Source organism: Pelodiscus sinensis, chromosome 5 (assembly GCF_052426305.1).
Source record: "Pelodiscus sinensis isolate ZL-2025 chromosome 5, ASM5242630v1, whole genome shotgun sequence".
In the NCBI taxonomy this organism is placed as follows: Eukaryota; Metazoa; Chordata; order Testudines; family Trionychidae; genus Pelodiscus; species Pelodiscus sinensis.
Genome location: NC_143056.1, coordinates 94,915,332 through 94,936,112, shown reverse-complemented (window position 1 = coordinate 94,936,112; position 20,781 = coordinate 94,915,332). Strand labels below are relative to the sequence as shown.

Genomic DNA, 20,781 nt, shown 5'->3' with positions numbered 1-20,781 from the left:
CTGTACCAAGTATTCTTTAGCCACAATAAAGAGCTTGTCTAATTTTATCTGAAGAAAAAGTTATATTTCTGTAAGACTGATACCTGTCCGCTGTAGAGCTCGGTTGAAGAATGCTTTGATGTCTACATCCACAATGATACCATTTACTGAATAAATGGCAGATTTACAATCCCAAGTATGTGATAAAATGAAATCCAGAAAACAAAAGCGTATTAAGACCAATCTTGGTCCTATCCACAAGTCATCTAAAAAAGGTCTCTCTCTCACCGCAAGCTATCAACATGGAATGAGAAGAATGAGGTGTGGGCCTGGGGTTAGTTTCTAGTATGGTATTTAATTTGTCTTAAAGCACTGGCATTTATACTCTGAAACTAAATTGTCTTCCATATTGTGTCAGATTTTTCATTTTCTGACACTTGAACATGGACAGTGCAATGCACAGAAGTACCTCTTGATGAGCTATTTGAATATGCTATTTTAAAAAAATCCTGAATCCATCTTTAAAAATGCCCACTGAGTAGTTAAAAACTGAAAGGATTATGCATCTTTACATGTACTTTTGCTTGAAAGGGATGATCCAAAGCCCACTAAATTCAGTAGAAAGATCAAGACTCTTTCAAGACTCAAAATCAAGACTCATTGCAGTGCATGGTATAGGATGCCCCAGTCTGGAAGTGACAAAAGGATGGGTTACTGGAAATAATTATAATAGGTGACACACCGAATGCTCAAGAGTCTCAAGGAGCTTTATAAACATTTACCTGAACAGGAATCCCCTTAACTCGTTTCTGAGCTCGGAATGTGGCAGCTGTTTAAAAGTATACAGCAACAGTGCAAAACTATTGGCATGACATCTGTGATGGAGTGTCTACCCCGTACTGGCCCTTTATGGGGTTAAAACCCAGCCCTGAGTGAGGGCTGGAGAGCTGGAGCCATGGAGCAAGCAGCTGCAGCAGAGAGCTGCCAATTAGGGCCCAGCTGTGGACTGTATAAATAAGGGCTCCAGGAGAGAAGAAGGAAGAGACACTCTTGCTCTGGCTGGGGTGGTAGGTGGGACCTAGCTGCCAGGAAAGCTAGAGGCTTCCTGATTTAGAGTAGAGCTGGGGAAGCTCTGGGCAGGCAAGTTCCCAGGATGCAGGGCCTGAAGCAAGGCCTCAAAGTACTAGGGTTGCGGGGAGGCAGCCAGAGTAGGCAAAAGCAGCAGGTCTATACCCCCTTGCTAATAATGAGTGGCCATTTCAGACTGCACTTTGCCCCTAAGGCAGGGGCTAGATGAAGACTAGCAGTGGGTCACTGAGGCAAAGTGGCATAGGGGGATTGAGGGTTTCCAGAAGGGGAGGGCTGCAGTGTGTGGGAGCACTACGGTAGGGCAGTACCCTGGTAGAGGGGTGCCATGGTCTGGGAGAGATGTGGGCCCTGACGCAAAGTAATGGAGAATAACAAGTAACAGCAGGTAAGACACCAGCCAGAAGGGGGTGCTGTGGCACTAAAAATGCTAATTCCATGAGTGACCAGCAGGAGGTGCCCTGGGTGGTGAGGCTGCCCTGTTACACATCCTACAAAGTAAAATCTAGGGGCAATCTTCTGTTCTCAGACACACACATAGATGCCTCCCCTCACATATGCAACCCCAGCTCTGACCCCTCTTAATATCAAGCCACAGGATGTTTCTTTTTTAAATAAAAAGAATATTATCATGAAGAGTTTTCTAAGGTCTGTTACAGCTGTTTGAGCCTGAGATTTGCAGTGTTATTTTTAAGAGCTATCAAAAACAGGCTATAGGTAGATTATTAACTGGTACATCTTTGGTAAGAAACGTGCACTGCAGGGGTAGACTAGATGATCGGTTTAGTTTATTATACTGCTAGAATTTGATCTTTTTAAAATTTAAAAATAATTCATTATAACACATCTAATTGAACACTCTGACCATGTACAGGAAAGGGGAGATGACTCAATCCCAACACCTTTCACCCTCAAGTGCAGCAGTAGTTTTCTGATCTCCATTAATCATAGAGCTCCAATAGCAGGATTCATCTCAGAAGTACATCTCTCTCTGTCTATCTAATCTACTTGACTATGGCTCATGTTTCCCCTGCCTTGCAGAATCACATACAGCCTCTTTTGGAGGGGGCAGGGGATGGATTTTCTTTTTCTTTACAGTGTCTGCCACTGCCTTTGATCCCTCTTTTTGTTATTTCATCCACTCTTCCCCATCATCACCAAGAGATATGCATTCAGGACCTTTCTTTGTTAGTCACCAGGGTCATGCAGTGAACATTAGAATTGCTCAGATAGTGCACGGTAGTCACCAGATACTCCGATGCACAACCCAGATACTTTGCTCTCAGTTCAAGCACTAACTTTTTAATGCCTGCAAGAGCACATGGGAGTAAGGTAATGACATCGATTAAACTAATCCTCAGTTTCTATGCATTTTGTGAGTGCAGGACACGTAGAAATACAACACATTCTCCTTCTGGACAAGTCCTCCTTTCTATGTCTGTGCATTGCCATTCGCGTGCTGTGCAGCTGTATTAAGTTGTGTATATCCTTTGCTCCTGCTCTTCCCAGGCCTTGCCTCCTGAATTATGCCTTCCTTATCTTGTATTCCACTGTTCTGGTGTCTTTGATTGTTCTCCTCTCATGTCAAGCCTTGTGCAGAGCAGATGCAATACTACAAAATTACTGCAACTTTAATAGTACAGTACTACAAGAGTCAATGCAGACAGTATATTTATTATACTGGATACCCTGCAGGTATTTTCTACATATTGAAAGTTATTTCATGCCCTGCTTAGAAGTTACCAAGTACATTCTTAAAATTGCTTAAGCAGTAAATTAGATTATTTTAAAATACCAAAAAAAGACCAAGAAACCATTATATACATACTGACCAAATCCTAATCCAGATGCTGACCCCCTTCCTTACTTGTAACAGGGTAGGTATTGATGCCTCTGCCATGGGGAATCTCAAGTTGGCATAGAGCCGGTACAGCTGGCTTTAAGCCTCCTAGCCCCCCAGCCATATAAGGAGTGCTGGAGATGGGAACAGAGCACAACAATCCCTGGCTTCTGCAATGGATCCCTGGTAGGAGAGGCAAGTTGGCATTAAGGCTGCTCCATCTTGCCTCTCCTACCAAACCAACTCCAAGCAGCCCTGGGGACAGAGGAATGGGAAGGTGGTATGCTGCCACCTTTCCCCACCCTTGTGCCCTATACGGAGTACAGCTTGGCTCTCCACTAGTGTTTGAAATTTGATCTGTGTTGGTTAGCGGTGATTGGCCAAATGTGTCTTATTTTTTTTACATACTCATGTGTACAAATTTATCAGTCAGCTTTTGTGAAAAGTGGCATATGTGAGATGAAAATTCATTTTCCATGAACAGTTGTGCCAATGAAATATGATATGAATGTCTGCACAATGCAAACATAAAGACAGATGAGATGCATTATATATATATTTTTAAATGAACATATTGCTAATAGATTTGCCATAAGTTAGTTTCCTCATCTGCAAAAATTAATGAAGCCAATAATACATATCTACCTTACAAATGTGTTAGGAGTGAATTATTTAGTGTAAAGTGTACTGAGATCCTTGGATAGAAGGTGCTATGCACCTGTAAACTAAAATGCTGGTGTCTCTAGCAGACATGATTAGCAAATAGCTATTTTAACCATTCACTGCACCTTTTGCTCTCCTGGAAAGCCGCCAATTCTCTTGCTCTATAGTACTCTTTGAAAGATGATGATTCTGTAGTACAAGATGATGTCTTCCTTTTTAACAACACTGAGGTATCATCACCTGGCTTGAAGGGCAGATTTCATTGATTTATCACATGCGCACTGTAGTAGCAGAGGGACTATTATAAAAAGTATAAATGCTCCTGTGTTATTGTTGTTGGTGATGCTGATAATTGCATTTTTAGTGGCAGAGTGACTGGGGCACTTAAATTTCTGAGTAGACCTTGCACACAACCGATGAAATTCAGCTTGATGATGATCCTTCTGCACCACTGACACCCACATATTCTAGCTTCACAGAAGACCACCAGAGGAACAGACTCACAGGAAGTCTCCATGGGTTAGCCACAGAGTAGGCCCAGTGCAGGGCTATAGCATTCAAGTTGACATGGATCGAGTGGTCTTAACACACCATGTAAACATCATGGAGAGGCTGTAGCCAAAGGGGAGTAATAGCCACAAGATGATTGGCTCCTGGCTGCACCCTGGCCCTAGACTGAAGGGGTCAATTTTGTCTCTTGGATCCCCACTATGGTGATTTCATTCTCATAAAGTTTGGTTACTCAGTATTTATATACCTGAGACAAATATAGCTCAATCCTGCAAGGTGTGAGAACTTGCAAAGAGCAAAACAAAGGTGCTTAGAACCTTCCCACTACAGGATCAAGCTCTGGGACCTTAAATTGTTGTGTTTCTTGTGCTATGATTGTCATGTAATCATACAAAAGAGTCAAAGTTCAGTCATTCTATTACAAATATGGCTTGTCTGCAAACTCAAATTATGTAGCTCATTGGGATTTTTAGCATCACATGAATTGGTCAGGTTGATTCTGATCAATTGTCCATTCCTTTCATCTGAAAAAATATCGAAGATAGGTAACTAGGAGATGTGAATAAACATAATTAAACAAATTATTAATAGAAAAAAATACTCCAGTTTCAAAACTTGAGTACATTTGTATAATCAGGATTAGTTTAAATTTCCTGACAAGAAGAAGTGATGGGAATCCAAATGGTTGCTTCTTGATCTTTTTCTCTTTGAAAAACAAGTTGGGATAGTGGTATGCTAATAAAACAGATGTTATAAAGATAGCAAGAAATGCTTTTGTTGAAAAAATTACCCCAAAACCTATTGTTATTTAAATACACATTTTTAAAAAGAAAAGTATTCCTTTTAAATATTGGAGTTTTACTGCTTCCACTAGCATTGGAAAGGGATAGTTTAAGAACTTGCACACTACTATATCAAGTAACTACAGCCTATTAGGGTTTGGTCTGGACAGAAACCAGAAGTACATGTTTCCCCTTCTTCTATGTGCTATCTACTACATCATTGGTGCTTATGGTATAGTTCAAATTTAAGTCAGCAAGACAGCACTGATCTTTGCAATCTCCTGTTGCTGCAGGGATAAATCAGCATTACATTGATTGGCAACCTTTATTTGTACACTCTTTCTATTTGTTGAGTTGAAAAAAAGAGAGAGAAAAATGTATTTTATGTACAGGAAAAACCATTTTAATTATTTAGGGATCAAAATAAACTTTGTATCTGTTGATGTGCCATGATAATGACTCCAAGACCCTTGAAGAACACTAAGAGATGGCAAATTGATTGAAAGTGAAGTTTATCTGATAAGGAAATAATTTCTTATCACTTTGTTCCTTTCCATGAAGCCTGCATTTTTTGGTTTTTGTTCAAAGTATCTTTGTATGCTAATGCTGGAAAATCCCACTGGGGAAAAATATATTCACCTGACACTGTTAGGTTATGAGACATCATTTTTCAGATGATAGTGAGGTGAAAATACAATAAGCGTGCTCTTTATGGGTTCACCTGGGAGTCAGTGGGAAATCTTAGGAGGAATAATCCTTGCAATAGGAATTTTGTAGGCAGTAGGCTCTATATTTCATAAAGCTGACAGAACATCTCAGAATGATGGGTAGAATTGCCCATGGGGTTGCCTTTGTATTCTGAATGTTGTTTCAAAAATCTAATAAATTACGGGCCTGATCCTCTCATGCAAAGCCCACACTGAAGATAATGCCAAGGCTTGGAAAATCAGGAACATAGACTGTATGGTAAACTTCAATACTGAAACCAAGACAGAGCATTATTTTCATTTCCCCAGTAAGCAGGGCCTTGAAAGGCTGGCTAGCAAGGCTCCCCAAGGGGCTGGTTATGCCAGCTAGGCATTATCAGAGCACAATGGTACTCTGACCATGCCCTGGTCCCCCCCAGGTATGTCCTATGCCAAGGCAAAAGACAAGTGGGGGAGGCAGAGCCAGCTGGAGATTCCTGCATGCAGGGGGAATCCTCAGCTGCCTCGTTAAATCAGCTTTATGGTCCTTTTTTCACCACCAGAGCACAGTGCAAATGAATGTAGCATGATTAATGATCCCATCGTTTTTAAAGCGCTGTAACGTGGTTCATTTCCCAGGTTAAAAACACTGGTCATACCTATGCAGACAAAGCCAAAACAAGTCGTAACACAGTTGGGAAGTTATAGTGTCCTATCAAACCAGCCCTCAATATGGAAAAATTACTATGCAGGTATGCCATTGAACTGCTTTAAAAAATTGTTTGACTTTAAACCCTTCAGAGTTTAAACACAGTTTAAACCCTTCAGTGTTAATCACAAATATCTTACAGATTCTCTGTTACCACCACCACTTCCAGAAACCAATTAATAAGGTTCTTGATACTGTTCACGTGCACATCTCCCTGTAGAAATAAAATATATTAATTAAATTATAGCTAATATATAACCTTTTACTAGCTTGTTGCTATTACATTTGCATAGTGGCTCATTCAGAGTTGTTGCTCTGAATATTCAATATAAAAGAATGTTGTTCTGTTCCCATCATTATTTTAAAAAACCCTTATGTATGGATGTCCCTAATTGCAGACAAGACTCTCATACTTGTGCAGTTACAGTTGTAAATTTGAATGGTCCTACTGAAGAGTGATCAAACTTAAAATAGATGTATTAACTTCTGACTCATTTAAACTCGTTCCAGTAGTGTGACATCCTCCTGTCTGCAAGTTCTGCCTTCAAGTACATCTGTGCAACACCAGAGAGAGAGACTTGGTTGTATAGGTATGAGCACATAAAAATAGGCAAAAGGGTGGCAGAGACATCCTTAAACACAGAAATGGAAGTGGGTTTGTACAAGTGCAACTGAGGGCAATATTTGGCCAGTGGAATTGTTATTACATGCGATTGTATGCCAGACGGAAAGAACAAAGCATGATTTTTAGAGGCCAGGTGGAGGGCTGGCAGTTTGAAATGGCATATTTTTTTTACTTGTAGGCTTAGTTAGTCTGATCGAGAAATCATTGAAACAATAAATGTGGAACTCTTTCCAGGGTACAACTACACTTTTAGCCAAACTTATTTAACCCAACCTCCAAGTCTGAATGTAATGTGATACTTTAATCAGATTTTTAAAACAGTTTTTAAAACAGTAGTAGGGAAACAAACCAAGCTAACCATGTGTAAGTTGTGATGCTTGCCTTAAGTTGTTTTTTATAGAAAGTCTTAGGTATCCTCAGATTTCAAAGGCCTGGCACAATCACTACTTTTCTGGCCTAGTGAGCACAAATGCCTCATAGTAAAGGCACACTGGCTGTCTGAAGGCAAAAATGAGGTACTGAAGTCAATGTGACTTTTGTCATTGACCAGCCTTAAGGTTTCCAAATGTATTTGCTTCAACTTATTAAAGAGAGAGATGCTCCCCTCTTGAAATTAAACTAAATCACACTGTGCCTGTTTTGGGGAAATAAGAGCAACTAAAGTGAGAACATTATAAACATGTGTAAGGCACTGAAACTAAACCCCGTTAATAAAAGATGCATCATTCTCAATGCATGGTATTTTGATTCTTGTAATCCATGCAGTAGCGTGTCTATTAGAGGCAGCCAGGGTATCATATGACATACACGTCAAGAGTGTAGAGCAAGCGCTAGTGTGGCTTCCCACCCACACTCCCATTCAGAGCACTAGCGGTCTGATGAGGCTTGAGCTAACCCTAGCGAGGGAGCGAGCGAGCATGAAATCTTTCTGTCTTTACCATGATCAAATGGAGCTACTGAGTCAGGGGATGCCATTATTACCTCCACTATGCAATTTCCACTATCAATAATTTAATCGGTTTGCTGCACAAACAGAAGGGGAAACCGGCAGGACAGATTTTTGAAGGGGAAAGAAAAGCCGCCCCCAAACCAACCACAGTCAATTTGGGAGTTTCGTCAGAGGTCCCCTATGCAGCGCTGTTGACACTGACTTTTACAAGTAGCCACTAAAAAAAAAAAGCCAGGTGGGTTTTGGATTTCCGTCTGTTGTTATGCCTCAGAGAAAGTCTTTGCTGTCTAGATTCTGCAAATATGCCCCTGCGTGCCTCCAGAAAGTGACTAGCGTAACGTTATCTGGAGCGTTCATTAATAAACAATGCTTGTTATTATCTTGATTGCATTCTTAATAGCAAACTATGAAGGGGTCAGTCAGGGAGCTATATTTAAGTGGATCTGGTTTGTGTAATGCACTCACAAGTAAACTAATATTCTCACGCTTTTCACAGATTTAGGGGCCGACTCAGGCTCCCGGTGGCTTTTATTTGTGTTGGGTTCTTCGCTGTCCTTACCTGATTTCTCCGTGTTCTGTAGCAAAATAAAACAGGACTTTTGCCTGGCAGCGGGGACTCCGAAGTGACACACGAAGGGCAGCAGGGAGCCGCTGGGGAACCCGAAGTGTGTGGATCAGACTAATTTGGCAGAGGGGAATTCTGGTGCGTCCCCCCTCCACCCGAGCAGGAACTGATTGGAGGGTGTGTTACCTACGAAAAGAGAATGAAGGGGCTTGGGGGGTTGTGGATCAGACCCCTTTCAGGGCAAGAAGTTTCGGGAGAGAGGGTGTTTGCGAGCGAAGGGCTGGCCGAGGGGCTTTTCCCACTCGGCTTGATGGAGGGGAAAAGGCGTGCGGTTCCTTTAAGCCAAGCAGCCCAGCGCTGGTGTCTCGGGCTTGCTGGAGCTGCTTGTTGGAGACAGTTTGACCAATAGAAGCCCAAACGGAGATCTAAATAATTCCTGAGTGAGAAGAAGCCAAGGCAGAGGCTTGTGTGAGAGGCTCCTGCACCAGCAGGAGGGTGGTGGGGGGAGATCCGAGCCTCACAACAACTCTGCTGCCCTCCCACCCTTCATAAAGCTTTGATGAGACACTTGAGCTGCCTCCTGTGTTGCTGGGGCTGCAGGAGGCGGCTGGTGGGACTGGGCGGCTGGGAGAGGATGTGACTTTCCGGAGGGACCCGAGCAGGCTTTGTGTGGACAACAAGGTACGAGGCGCCTCTTGGCCCCAACTAACTCGCTCTTCTCCGCCAGCGCGGCCGGCCGGCCGGGAAAGTTGAGTGTCAGGGCTGGGCACTGGCGGGGGGCCGCCAGAGCAACTTCTGTCCGCGCTTCCCCTGAGCCAGTCCTCGGGGGCAGGCGCAGCCGGGGAGCGGGGGAGATCCAGGGCAGGGAGAGGAGGGGATCCCGTGCAGAGCGGAGCGCATGGCTAGCGGGGAAGGGTGGGCAGGCAGGGAGCCGGGAGCAGGGGGGGGGGGGAGCGCGGTTAGGGGCTCTGCAGCTGGGGGGAAAGGAGGCGGGCGGGGAGGGTTGGGAGCTGGGCTGCGCGGCGGCGGGGGGGACCCGAAGCCGGAACCAGACCTAATTAGGGGGTCCTGGGGTTCCCCGCTCAGCAGCCCCGCCGCTGCCTTTGTTCCCCGCCGGATCCGCGGGCGCGCAGGCACCTGTCTGCCTGCTGCGCGCTGGGCAGGTCCCAGGCAGCACCGGGCAGTGCTCCGCTCCTCTCCAGCCCCCGCGGGGCGCGGGACTGCTGCTGGATTCCGCTCCGGGCAGCCGGGGCACCCCGGCGGCGGCTGGGAGCTGGGGCGGGCGGGGACGCGCCAGGCGGACCCGATAAGCGAGCCGGGCTTCCCCGGCTGCCAGAGCCTGGCGGGCGGGCTGCACAGAGCCCCGCGCGCCGTAATGGAGCCGGGAGTTGCGCAGGAGGCTGGCGGGGGGCGGGATTGCCCCGCGCTACGGGCGGGGAGCGCGGCCGCCTGCCCCCGGGCGGCAGGGAGCGCGGCGCGGCGGAGGGAGGCTGCCGCCCCTGGGCGCACGCCCCCCGCGCGGGGTGCCCATGGTGGGAGCCGGGAGAGGTTTGGTGGGAAAGGCGGCCCTCTGCCGGCCGGTGCTGGCGCAGCCGCGAGGAGCTGTGACCAGCGAGCTCAGTCCCCGGCTGCAGGCTGGTGGGTCTTCCACGGATCTTAGGAGCCACTTGAGCCCGCTTTGTCCGCTAAGCGCCATCGGGAGGGAGAGACGCTCCCGCAGTGAAGGCGGGATGGGTAGCTGCGTCTGGCAAGCCGTAGCGAGCGGGGCAGAGCGGGGCACAGCTGGCATCACTTCCAACGTGTGTGTGTTGTCTTAAGTGAGCTTGCTGTGGGGGCTTTCCCCCAGTCGGTATCCGCACTGCCCGGCGAACAGAGAGGAAGACGCGCACTTGCACAGGAGTGAAGGCCAAGTGGATTTCTAGGTGTTAGAGTAATCTCCCCAGTACTGGATCTCTTTCTGCCATGGTAGTTTGCTGGCTACACTGCTGTAACTCAAGCTGCTAAACAGCTTTACAGTACAGCACCCTGAAGGAAAGCTGTAACATAGCGCAGTGAATACCAACATTGTACATCTTTTGTTTGCTAAAAGTTGATACTTTACATGCTCACATTCAAGACTGGTTTTTGTTTTCTATAGTCGTAAAAGTAACGCGTGGGCTTTCATTGTTTTGTGCGACATTAGATTTTCTCCAGATTTAAAGTTACTTGGATATGACATGGACAGCTTCAAGCTATGATAGCTTGAAGGAATTAAGCGGTGTAGTTTTGGCAAGGGGCACACACAAGTGTATGTATAACATATTGCCTGAAATGGTAAATGGAATGTTTGAGTATAAGGAGAAGAAACTCATTGACTGCCGCTCACAATAATGTATCTATACTATCAACTGAGGTACAGTTAGTGAATGGAAAGATTCACTTGTTGAAATGTAACCTTTCCTGGAATTTAAAACATGCTGGTTACCATAACTGGAATTCCAATGTCATAAAGTCTTTGTCCTGTTCATCAACTTTGTGTTAAACTGAAGAAAGAATATGAAAATGTCCAGTAAACAATTAAACTGATTATGCTCTGGGTGCATTCAATGAAGAAGGGAACTCTTTAAGGGGCAAAAGTTTCTATCTTTAAGTAAATTAGATAATAGCTATGTGTTCTTTCTTTTAAGAATTAGGAAGATGGTAAAAATTGATGTTTTTTTTTTCTGTCCTTGTTTCATGGCTGCATTGAAAATATTTCTCTTTCCTTTGAAAAGGAATTAGTGTTAAGTGGTAAGCTGTGTTGAATGGCCAAAAAACTAAATTAATGATTTGGATACCTTGCTACTGACTTTTTTTAAAAAAATACTCTTGTAATATTATAATGTAATATAATTATGGACATAATTTTTAATTCCAGAGATACTATTAGTGTCTTCACTTGAACAGTAAAGTTTTTTTACAATGTACATATTTACTTTCACTTTATTATAGGTTGCTGTTTTGAAGTTATTGCCATTGTGAGATCAATATTCATTACTTATTTATGCTTCTAGTAACTGAGTTTTAATGTATGCAGGGAATCTATCCTGGTGATATTTTCTCTTCAGCAAGTATTTATGTATCTGTCATTTGTGGTTTGATAAAAATACATATACATGAAAAATCTATGCTATTTCATATACATCTACACATAGAGGGGACAGGCTGTGAACCCCCTACTTATACATGTGAACACTTAGTCATTCAACAAGTCCCACTGATTTTTGGGTTGGTAGTTGTTCACCAACATGAATAAGAAGTTTGTAATTTATTTGAATGTGTTTAATCAGTTACCTCACAATAAAAGGTCATATTATTGATTTAGGGTCAATTTCTCATCCCTTAATCACAATGAATAGTAATTTAGTCCTTGAATTGCACAAAATTCAATAGATCTATCTGCTGAGTAAGATACTAATTAATGCAAGTAAGGGTATCAAAATTGGCCCTGTAGCATTTGAATTACTATGGGTCCAATGGTGGCCTGGTTTGTGAAGCTATGCAGTGATGTAAGCAGGAATAACGCTTTCTGCATCCATTTACTAGCTGTCTGAACCATGGGTAGACAGATGTGCAGGAAGAGGAAGTCTTCACAGAGGCATTATATCTCCTCCCACTGGGCATGTGTGGTGCTTTAGCTGTGCAGATGGACCATATGCAGGGTACCTGTCACTCAGACTATGAGGGGACCTGCAAGAGAGATTGAGACTCTTCTGGTACACTCCTGGGGTGGCGCAACAGTATGTTGTCCCTTATTCTGGGCTCAGGACAAAACCCCAACTTTGCCTCCTCCAATATAAAATCATTTGAAAAGTGCTGCTAGTCACTGTTAGTTAACACATCCAGGAAGACTCTTTCTACTATGCTCCATAAATTAACCAATTCTCTGCTGTCATACTATTACTTAAAGTTCAACTTCACCAAACCACAGCTGGGAAAACCCAAATATAAATATAATGCTTTCTGTTCAGACCCACCACATCCTAGCACTGCAGAGAGGATCCCATGGTTTTAACGCTGTAAAGTCAGGTTAAAGTAGGCCCTCAGGCTCAACATTTTAATTCTTATCTGAATAATCCTGCTGAAATGGAGGACTGGGTGTAGAGGTGTGAAGGAGAGGGCAATAAGTGTATATTATACGTGTAAGGGGTTGAGAAGGCTAAACTGAAAAGGCTGGCTCTCATCAATATGCTTTCAAACATAAAACACATTAGTTTATATGTTGCCACAGAAGACTGAAGGACCCAGCTGAAAACACAGTACAGAGATACATTTTTTTAAATTCATTTTTCTAATGTTCAGTCAAGACACACGTAGGAAAATAAACATCCAATAAATCTTTTTTATAGTTGCACGCATAATGAAGATCCAGCACTGAAAGTAGTCTGCAGTTTTAACTTATTATCCTGACAGTAATTTCTCACTATAAACAATAGGACATAATAGCTGAAGAAGTAGAAGTTGTTGCATTATTGCTCAGTGAATAGATCCTCAAAGGTGCACATAGAAAAGCAGAAGTTAAGGAGAAGTTATGGGTAGAAGAATTTCAAACTTTGGGTATGTTAGCCTGAGAATGGAGATCAGTGAGCTTTCACACTTTTCTATACTCAGTACACCACTGCTTTAAGAATAAAAGGCCCTCAAATTTTACTTTAAGCGTTTGCCTTATAGATATATATGTATGTCTGAAGTGCAGTTTTAAGCATGTGTTGTGTGCCTACATTGAAAATCTCATATTGGCACTGCGTGGGGTAGTAGAGGCTCTGATGTAAGCAGATATATCCTTTTAGTAGAGTAATTACTAACTTGTCTTGACTTGTTTTCAAATTATTGTTATGAGCACTCAGTTCCTCCTAATTGCAGAATTGCTGCTTAATTGAAAGACTCTCAATCATCTCTTACAGCAGTTCATATGCTGGCATGCTTGGTTATATCAAACAGTGAACTGTATTTTAAATAGTTGTTTTTAAAGACAGCTAAAGTTGAGTACTGGCTCAGTAATTTAAAAAAAATACTTCTGAAATGAGACGTGGTGGAATAAATTACAGACTCTACTTCCAAAAAAGGAAAAATGTGAGTAATATCTCCATTGAGGCATCTTATTGCAGTGAACAAACAGTACAGATGTGCTTTTAAACAAGCGGATTGGTGTACAGCTGGATCTGAGACTGACAGCTGGTAAATTGTGACTACTGTGAATCATGCTGAGCACTATTAACTCATTGTTGCCTTATGTTTTCCTGTCTGACTATCCATCTGCTGTCTTTTGTCTGGTACCTGGATTGTAAACTCTTTGGGGGGAGTGGCTTTGTACCATGTTTGCACAGCACCTATCACAATGGAGACTCCAGGATGCTGTCACAGTAATAATGTAGATTAACTACCCTGTGTGTGCATTTAACAGCTTGCTCTTATACTAACTTGTGTATTAAATGATGTTGCCAGATTAAATCCTGGTGCCACCTGGAGGCAGACTAAATACTAATAGACACCATATAAGACGGAAGAAAATTCTTTAAATTTTGGACTAGACGGGTGTGTTAATAGGACAGCTCTTTTGTTGGAATACCACTTACAATTATTTAAGCTAGACATATATTGCTATAATTTTAGGTGCTGATCCTTCAGACATGGATATTGGTAACTGTATTCAAATGTGAAGTCTCACCAACATCTCTGAATATTCACATGAGTAAATTTGTGCAAAAGTGTCTTTGCTGGTTTAGGGTCTTAATTTTTCACTTTCTTCACAATACTGGGACAGATCCTCAGCAGGTGTAAAGTAGCTGCATTAACTTCAGCTGAGCCAGACTGACTAGCTGAGTTCTGTTAACATATTGAAGATATGATGACATTAACCACATATTTGCTAATCGTGCTAGATCAGCTTTGTTAAAGGAGGTGCTCAAAATGAAATTAGGATACTTTTAATCATGATAAGTATTAATTCCAATTCTTAATAAATCACTCAAATATGTGAAGTGAAAAGGAAGGGAGTAGTTTATATTTTCTAATACAAACAAAGGATTTGCTGGGACAATACTGACTAGCTATGATTATAGTCCCTTAGTTACCCTGACTTGTCCCAAACATCCCATTACAGCATAATCTCTAGACATCGCTAATTGATTCAGCTGTCTGAAGTTGAGTTCCATTGGACCACTAGGAAAAGTAAAATAAGACTTTACGTAAATACTTACATTTTCATGAGTCCATGACAGCTGTCATCATGCTGTAGCAGTTGTAGATTTACTTCATTTAGAATGTAGTCTCTTTGCATGAAGTAATTCTCTTTTCAACTAGTTAATTAAAACTCTCATTATTTACCATGGCAGTGTGTACAGAATTGAAAGCATGTAAATCCTCTAAAATGCTTGAAATGTAATGGCTCTTTGTTCCATAAATGTGCCTTAATTTGGGGGCAATTAAATCTATTTGCCTTTTTCTATACACTTTGACAGCAAAATGCCAAAATCCTATTAACTTAATTTCCGACTGTATTATAAATTTACAGAGAAGTAGGTACGATGTTTTAATTTCAGAGGAGAATAATTGTAAAAGGTATCTGAAGGAGTTAAGAGGAATACTTATTACTAAATTCTAGATAAATATTTGTAGATCTGAATAGCTCAAAATCTGAACTACTACCGCCACCTAGAGATAAGTCCCACACATTTGCCAGGTATGCCAACAGCTTCTTTTGTGTGCAACTCTTGAAGATTGAATTTAGTGATGAGACTATTATCTTAACTGCTTCTGAGTAGACAGAATCTAGGTTTAGCTGTGCATAATGTCTTGTTTTTTAAATATTTATGCACTAAAATTGTGTCTACTTATCTGCCTCATCAGAAAAGTCATAATCTTCACATGGTCCAGTTTGTGTGGAGTAAACAAATAAACAAAGAAGGATCACTTTCAGTAAATCAAATGCCTGCTTTATATTATTGCTGGGGAAATATTTGCCAGTTAAATTTCTCTGGGTTTATTGCAGGTGTCATTGAGACTTGATGCATGTCCAAAGTGTACACCAAATAGATGAGTAGAAAATCCCTTCAAATATTTTATTTTAGTATACATGAAAACCTATTTTAAATCATTTTACTGAGCATGAAAGTAAGGGTGTTTTGATAGGAATTTTAAGAATTTTTTGAGGCTATGAAGTCCACTCTGCATTGAAGTACAGTAAATTGAAAACCTCCGCCATTGATCGGACTGTGTTCAGAATTTCAGCCACTATCTTTCAATACAGTTTTGAAATTGAACTGAGGAAAGGCTGTGCAGATGTGTGTTTATTTCCTCCAAATATTGGACAGTGAAGAGTGGATGCTTCCATTCTATGTGCGACTGCCTCAGAGAATGCCCTCCTTTATTCTGGGTTCCACAACTTCCCCTCTTAAATATCTCTTATATCCTTCTGTCTGGTGAAAATTATAGTACTTGCCTTCCATTTGGGAATATGCCCTTCCTTGGTGCAGCCATCAGGAGTTGCTCATACAGAACACTCGTGTGTCTCTGCATTCCTGACTCCCAGAACTCTTCGTCGTTTTTTTGATTATTTCTCCCTGACCTCACATAAGAGACCAGTGACTTAAAAGTAGACGTAAGCCACCAAGCTTGAGTAGATGTCTAGGAGATTGAGGTCCCCAGCTCCCACAGAATTGCAATGGAAGTTGAGACTTTAACTCGTAAGCAAATTTAAGTTTCAGCCATTAGTCTATAATATTTACTTAGCACCTTGTCTTTTTCAATGCTGACTCTGGTTATTTCTAAGACTCTTCAGAACCTACAATTACAGTTGCACAGTGTATTATGGTGGATGACTAATCTACGTTCCTTAAATTTCTGTTGCCATTCAAGGAGTTATTATGATTGAAGGCAATCCTTTATAGTCAAGTTAGGACCCCAGATGCAGAAGCCTTATATGATGCTATGCTACATTAAAAAGAGTTATATGGTGAGTATTCACTGTACCAGATATGATCTCAGATATTGGAGAGGTTCCTACTGATTACAATTTGAGTTATGCATGCACACTGAGAGCAGAAGTTGGTCTGTTGCAGCTCAGGTAGCCATATAAGCCCACAAATGTATGCAGTCTTATGTAGGAGTAGACTGCTAGCAAAGCCACATGTCTAAATTGCAAGGAGGTTTTTTGAACAAAAATATTGTTATACAAACACATAGGTTTAAAAGACCTCAAAACATGCTTCCACATCACAATCATTTATATAAGCAGCAAGCATCTAGATTATAATAATTTTCTTCTTACGCTACCCATTGTGTATAGGATCTTGTATTAAGTGGCTAAAGAAAATGGTAGAATCCATTGTACAACCTCCTCTCAACCCTGGTACTTCAACACTGCAATGGTGTCGTATCCGTAAACCAATATACTTGTTTTCTCTTGGCAGAATCTGGTTTGTTGAAGAGCCCTGTCTCTCACCTCTGCAACATGTTTTCTTTGGGGTGCAGACCAAACAGTGTGGAGTTTAAGTCCCTCTTAAAGTTGCCCTGTAAAATTGTCATAGCATTTACTAACCTTGGCACAGAACTTACTTTTCCAGCCTTACAATGATAATGGTAAATTTAAAACAAAACCTCATGATGCTTTATTTGGTTGTCCAAAACCAAAAGTTCATGCAGAATCAGTGAGAGAATAAGACTGTGCAAGACTACATTGAATAATAGAGTAATATAAGGATGTAAGAGAGATGAGCACTAAACCTCTATGGAGTCTCTTCTGATGATTTGGCATATCTAGGGATGGCAGTTTCACAGGAGTAGTGCAGAAAGCTTGTTCATCTGGATTTGGTTTAGCTTTGTTCAATATTGCCTTTTTTTCTGAATAGAGTCCCCTGATTGTATGAGACTATAAAACCATGCTCTTGGAAAGCTCTTCTATAACCTCCTTACTAATGGACCAGTAGCCATTAAATGAGAAATGGAAAACAGGACTGAGTGCAGTCAGGAAGAAGTTTAAACAAAGGCTGCTCTGAAGCAAACAGATTTGGGGCCAAATGCTGACTGGTGCAGTGTCCCTGCAATCTGCTTCTGCAGTCCACTTCAGCTGATTGGGAATTGATTTCATTGACAGTTGCAAGTTCTTAGCACTAATGATGACTGATAATCCTCAAGTGTATCCCAGAATATGAGCCATTGATTTCTGTGATATGACCCAAGGCCCTCATGCCTTGATGTGGCCTTGGACATAATGGAATCCAGTGTGCCTGCCCGCCTCTTTCTGATCGTTTGGATCAAGATGATGCTCTGTTTCCCGGATCTCCTCTTCTCTGAGGGCAATGGATCTGTATTCCAGATGGGGCAGCTCCATTCTTCTCTATTTTAAACCTATTAAGGGGAGACACGCGTGCCTGGCAAAATATTATGCAGTCCTCCTAGATCAATGGAGTTTTGCAGCCTTGGCTATCACCTACTTGTACAGCAGTTCTTCTGCAGGGGAATATTTATTTCCTGCTTTTCTTAAGCTGCTTTCACATGCAGCATAATCATTGTGTATGAGCCATGGAGGATGTGATGCCTCTCACCCTCCCAGAAGCCTCAGCATGGAAGAGCATGTTTCTACTTTAGCATGTCACTTCTATTTTGACAACATATAATTTGTTGTTGAGCCCCCATATTAAAAGCACAGAGATCAGGTTAAAAACTGAAGAGTGAAGGGGGGAGAGGGGAAAAGCCATATGGCAAGAGCAGGAGGTCTGGCCACCCCACTTTGGGTTATGACAACATGCCCTACATTTAACCCACGATCAGGAACTAATTAACAACACAGATGGGAGTAAGCTAGCATATGTATTCAAAATAATACCCCTAAGGTTTTAATCAGCAGCCCTGCCTCTCAGTGACATAGAAACTCTGGGGTTGCTAAAGAGACCTTTGCTTTGCAAGAAGTATGAGTAATATGAACAGGTAGGCAACGTTCTGTAGTGGTTAGAGCAGGGGACTAGGAGTAGGGGCTCCTGTGTTGTCTTCCTGGCTTAGCACTGACTAGCTGTGTGACCTTAAGTAAGTTATTTAAATCTCTCAGGGCTTCAGTCTACTCATCAGAAAAATGGGATGTTTAATACAAGTCCTCCCTCAGACAAGTGTGGGATCTCAGATGACAAGCGCTATAAGAATGTTAGAATTTATACATATTGGCACTACACAATTTAAGTGCTAGATCTGTGTTCCCTTGCACTTAATTTTTTGAGGAGTAATAGCTCTCTAGTTACTGGACCTGGTTCTTTGTCTATCTGTCCATATACAGAGCTATTTTTGATTTCTGATAGGGAAATTTTGGGGTAGCTGGCATGGCACCCTTTTGTGTGACTTTTTTTGTTTGTTTGTTTAGTTTTTGTTTGGAATGGGGAACAAATATATTTTCCTCCATAACCATTATTTGTTTCCTCATTCTCTTCAGCTAACTGATCAGAGACTCCCCTTCCCTGCAAGGCAGCAGAATCTCTGGGAAGGAGCTGGTCCTGTGGTTGCTTCATAGATATGTAACTTAATTGCTTAAAAACACTTATGTGCTTCCCTCCATTTGGAGCTTGAGGGTCTTGCAACAAGAGCTGAATCTTGGCAGCAAACCCACTTCCCTCCTTCCCCAACTGTGTTTGTGTGAGGATTTCCCAGAAGCAAAGCATTTCTAGTGAAGGGTGGAGTATTAGATTGGCAGCAGGCTATTTTTATGTATCACTGGTGTATGAGTGCTACTTGTATACTTCTTCAAATAGTTATAGTAGACATTTAGGGGGAGAGGCATGTTTGGGAAGCCATCTACACTCCTTCATTTTATAGTTGTACTGTATATACAATCACTCCCAAATATGCATCTGTCCCTGAGGAGTCTTGTGCGTGAGGAATCTATCTCCCTGGAACCTCTCTTCTGCATGGCAAAAGACTGCTGCTCTGATGCAGCTGTTCAGGTGATGACCCCATTTAATTTCATTCCCACAAGATCAGTCCATGGAAATACTGACTGGGCAATCGCCTCAGCTGGCATAAATCAGTATAGCTTAACTCAGCATTTTACACCCTCTAAGGATTTGGCCTCCTATACTTTTCTGGGGTTTACCATAGCAGGCTCCCTGATAGGCTCCCTGACACTCAGACATTATTTCTATCATGAGATCTAGTGACAAGTATGAAATAAAGCTATGTTATCACTTGCTGAACAAGCTACCACGGAAAATTGAAAAAAAACCCACATACATTTCTTAATAAAGAATACAAAAACAGTTGCTCGGGCAAGGGCAAGCTTTTTTGAATTCGTAGGGAAAGAGATCATTTAAATGTGCTCTCTTTATAGAAATACAAACCAGAAGAATATTCCTTCAAGAAAATAAGTCATTCTTTTCACATTTTAGAGTAAAGATAGAGGCCTAACAAAAGAGTTATCTGATTCTTACCGCATATTTTTTGTAAAGTTACTGTTTTGTATGCACTGGGCTTTATTAAAAACAGCAACAAAAACTTTGATTTACCATAATGATACTGCAGACTCTATTGCATGATTCTTGTCATCACAAATTATTTTAAAAAAAGACCATGCTCAATATCCAACCTTCTGCAGTGCAATTTTGCTAATGTGTTACTATAGGTACTGATATACTAATATCGTATGTTAGCTTGAAAGATTCAAAGCATGGAATCAAAGGGTGAGTTATATGCAGCAATTCCCAGCATGCTGCTTTAGTGCTGTGACAGTGGTGGTTTAGCTTTCTGATGAGTATTTATGTCTGTGTTCAACAAAAATTCCCCACCATGGCATAGATCATGGAGACTTTTCAAACTTCCTGAGTTCAACCACTAACCAATCAGATTCTTACTAACAAACCAATAGTATCCTTTACATTCTATGGAATTTTGGACTCCTGCCTTTAACATATAGCCACTATGGAACCTGAATGTAAGCTTGCCCATGTATAGAAAGTATTCCCATAGAGATGCCAGGCTGATGAATGGACTTAGCATGTGCTGAGAGAAGCCCACACACAGTGTGGATGGACAGAAAATGACTGACAACACCATTAACAAAAATACAGGCACAGTTTATGTTAATACCCATCTAAGCTCTGATAGCAGGCATTTACGGTTTCTGGGTTGTGATTATCACAGCATGCCATTGGAGGACTGACTTTGGCTAACTGCAAGGTATCCAGTCAGCTATTCTGTCACCTACATTAATGCTACACACAGGCAAGACCTCAAAGGTATCTTGCATAGAACAAATTTTTGTAGCATCCCTCTTGCTGTTTCTGATCTAGAAAGCACCCTGAGGACCAGCTGAGGTGTTACAGCCTTATGTATCTGCCCATGTCATGAGGTGAGTGTGTCACCTGAGCATTATACTTTCTAACTTTTAGT

General features: G+C 41.8%; 1 protein-coding gene and 1 long non-coding RNA gene across 3 annotated transcripts in view; one reads left to right on the top strand and one right to left on the bottom strand.

Annotated features, from left to right (window-relative positions):
- Positions 1-695: 695 nt before the first annotated feature.
- Positions 696-9,745, bottom strand: LOC149524350 (uncharacterized). The gene is made up of 3 exons (XR_016349685.1): positions 9,449-9,745; positions 8,389-8,580; positions 696-6,469 (listed from the first exon to the last, which is right to left on the bottom strand). It is a non-coding gene; the product is annotated as an uncharacterized LOC149524350 (long non-coding RNA).
- BDNF (brain derived neurotrophic factor) overlaps positions 8,859-20,781 on the top strand; it is a 26,238-nt gene continuing 14,315 nt past the window's right edge. Inside the window, exon 1 of one of the 2 annotated variants that reach the window (XM_006111508.5) lies at positions 8,859-9,075. Coding sequence is in view for 1 of the 2 variants with exons in the window: in XM_075927777.2 (XP_075783892.1) it covers positions 13,435-13,485 (51 nt within the window). In the remaining variant the exon portion in view is untranslated. Of the gene's footprint in view, positions 9,076-13,247; positions 13,486-20,781 lie in introns of those variants that run through there. The other variant, XM_075927777.2, reaches the window with a different exon arrangement.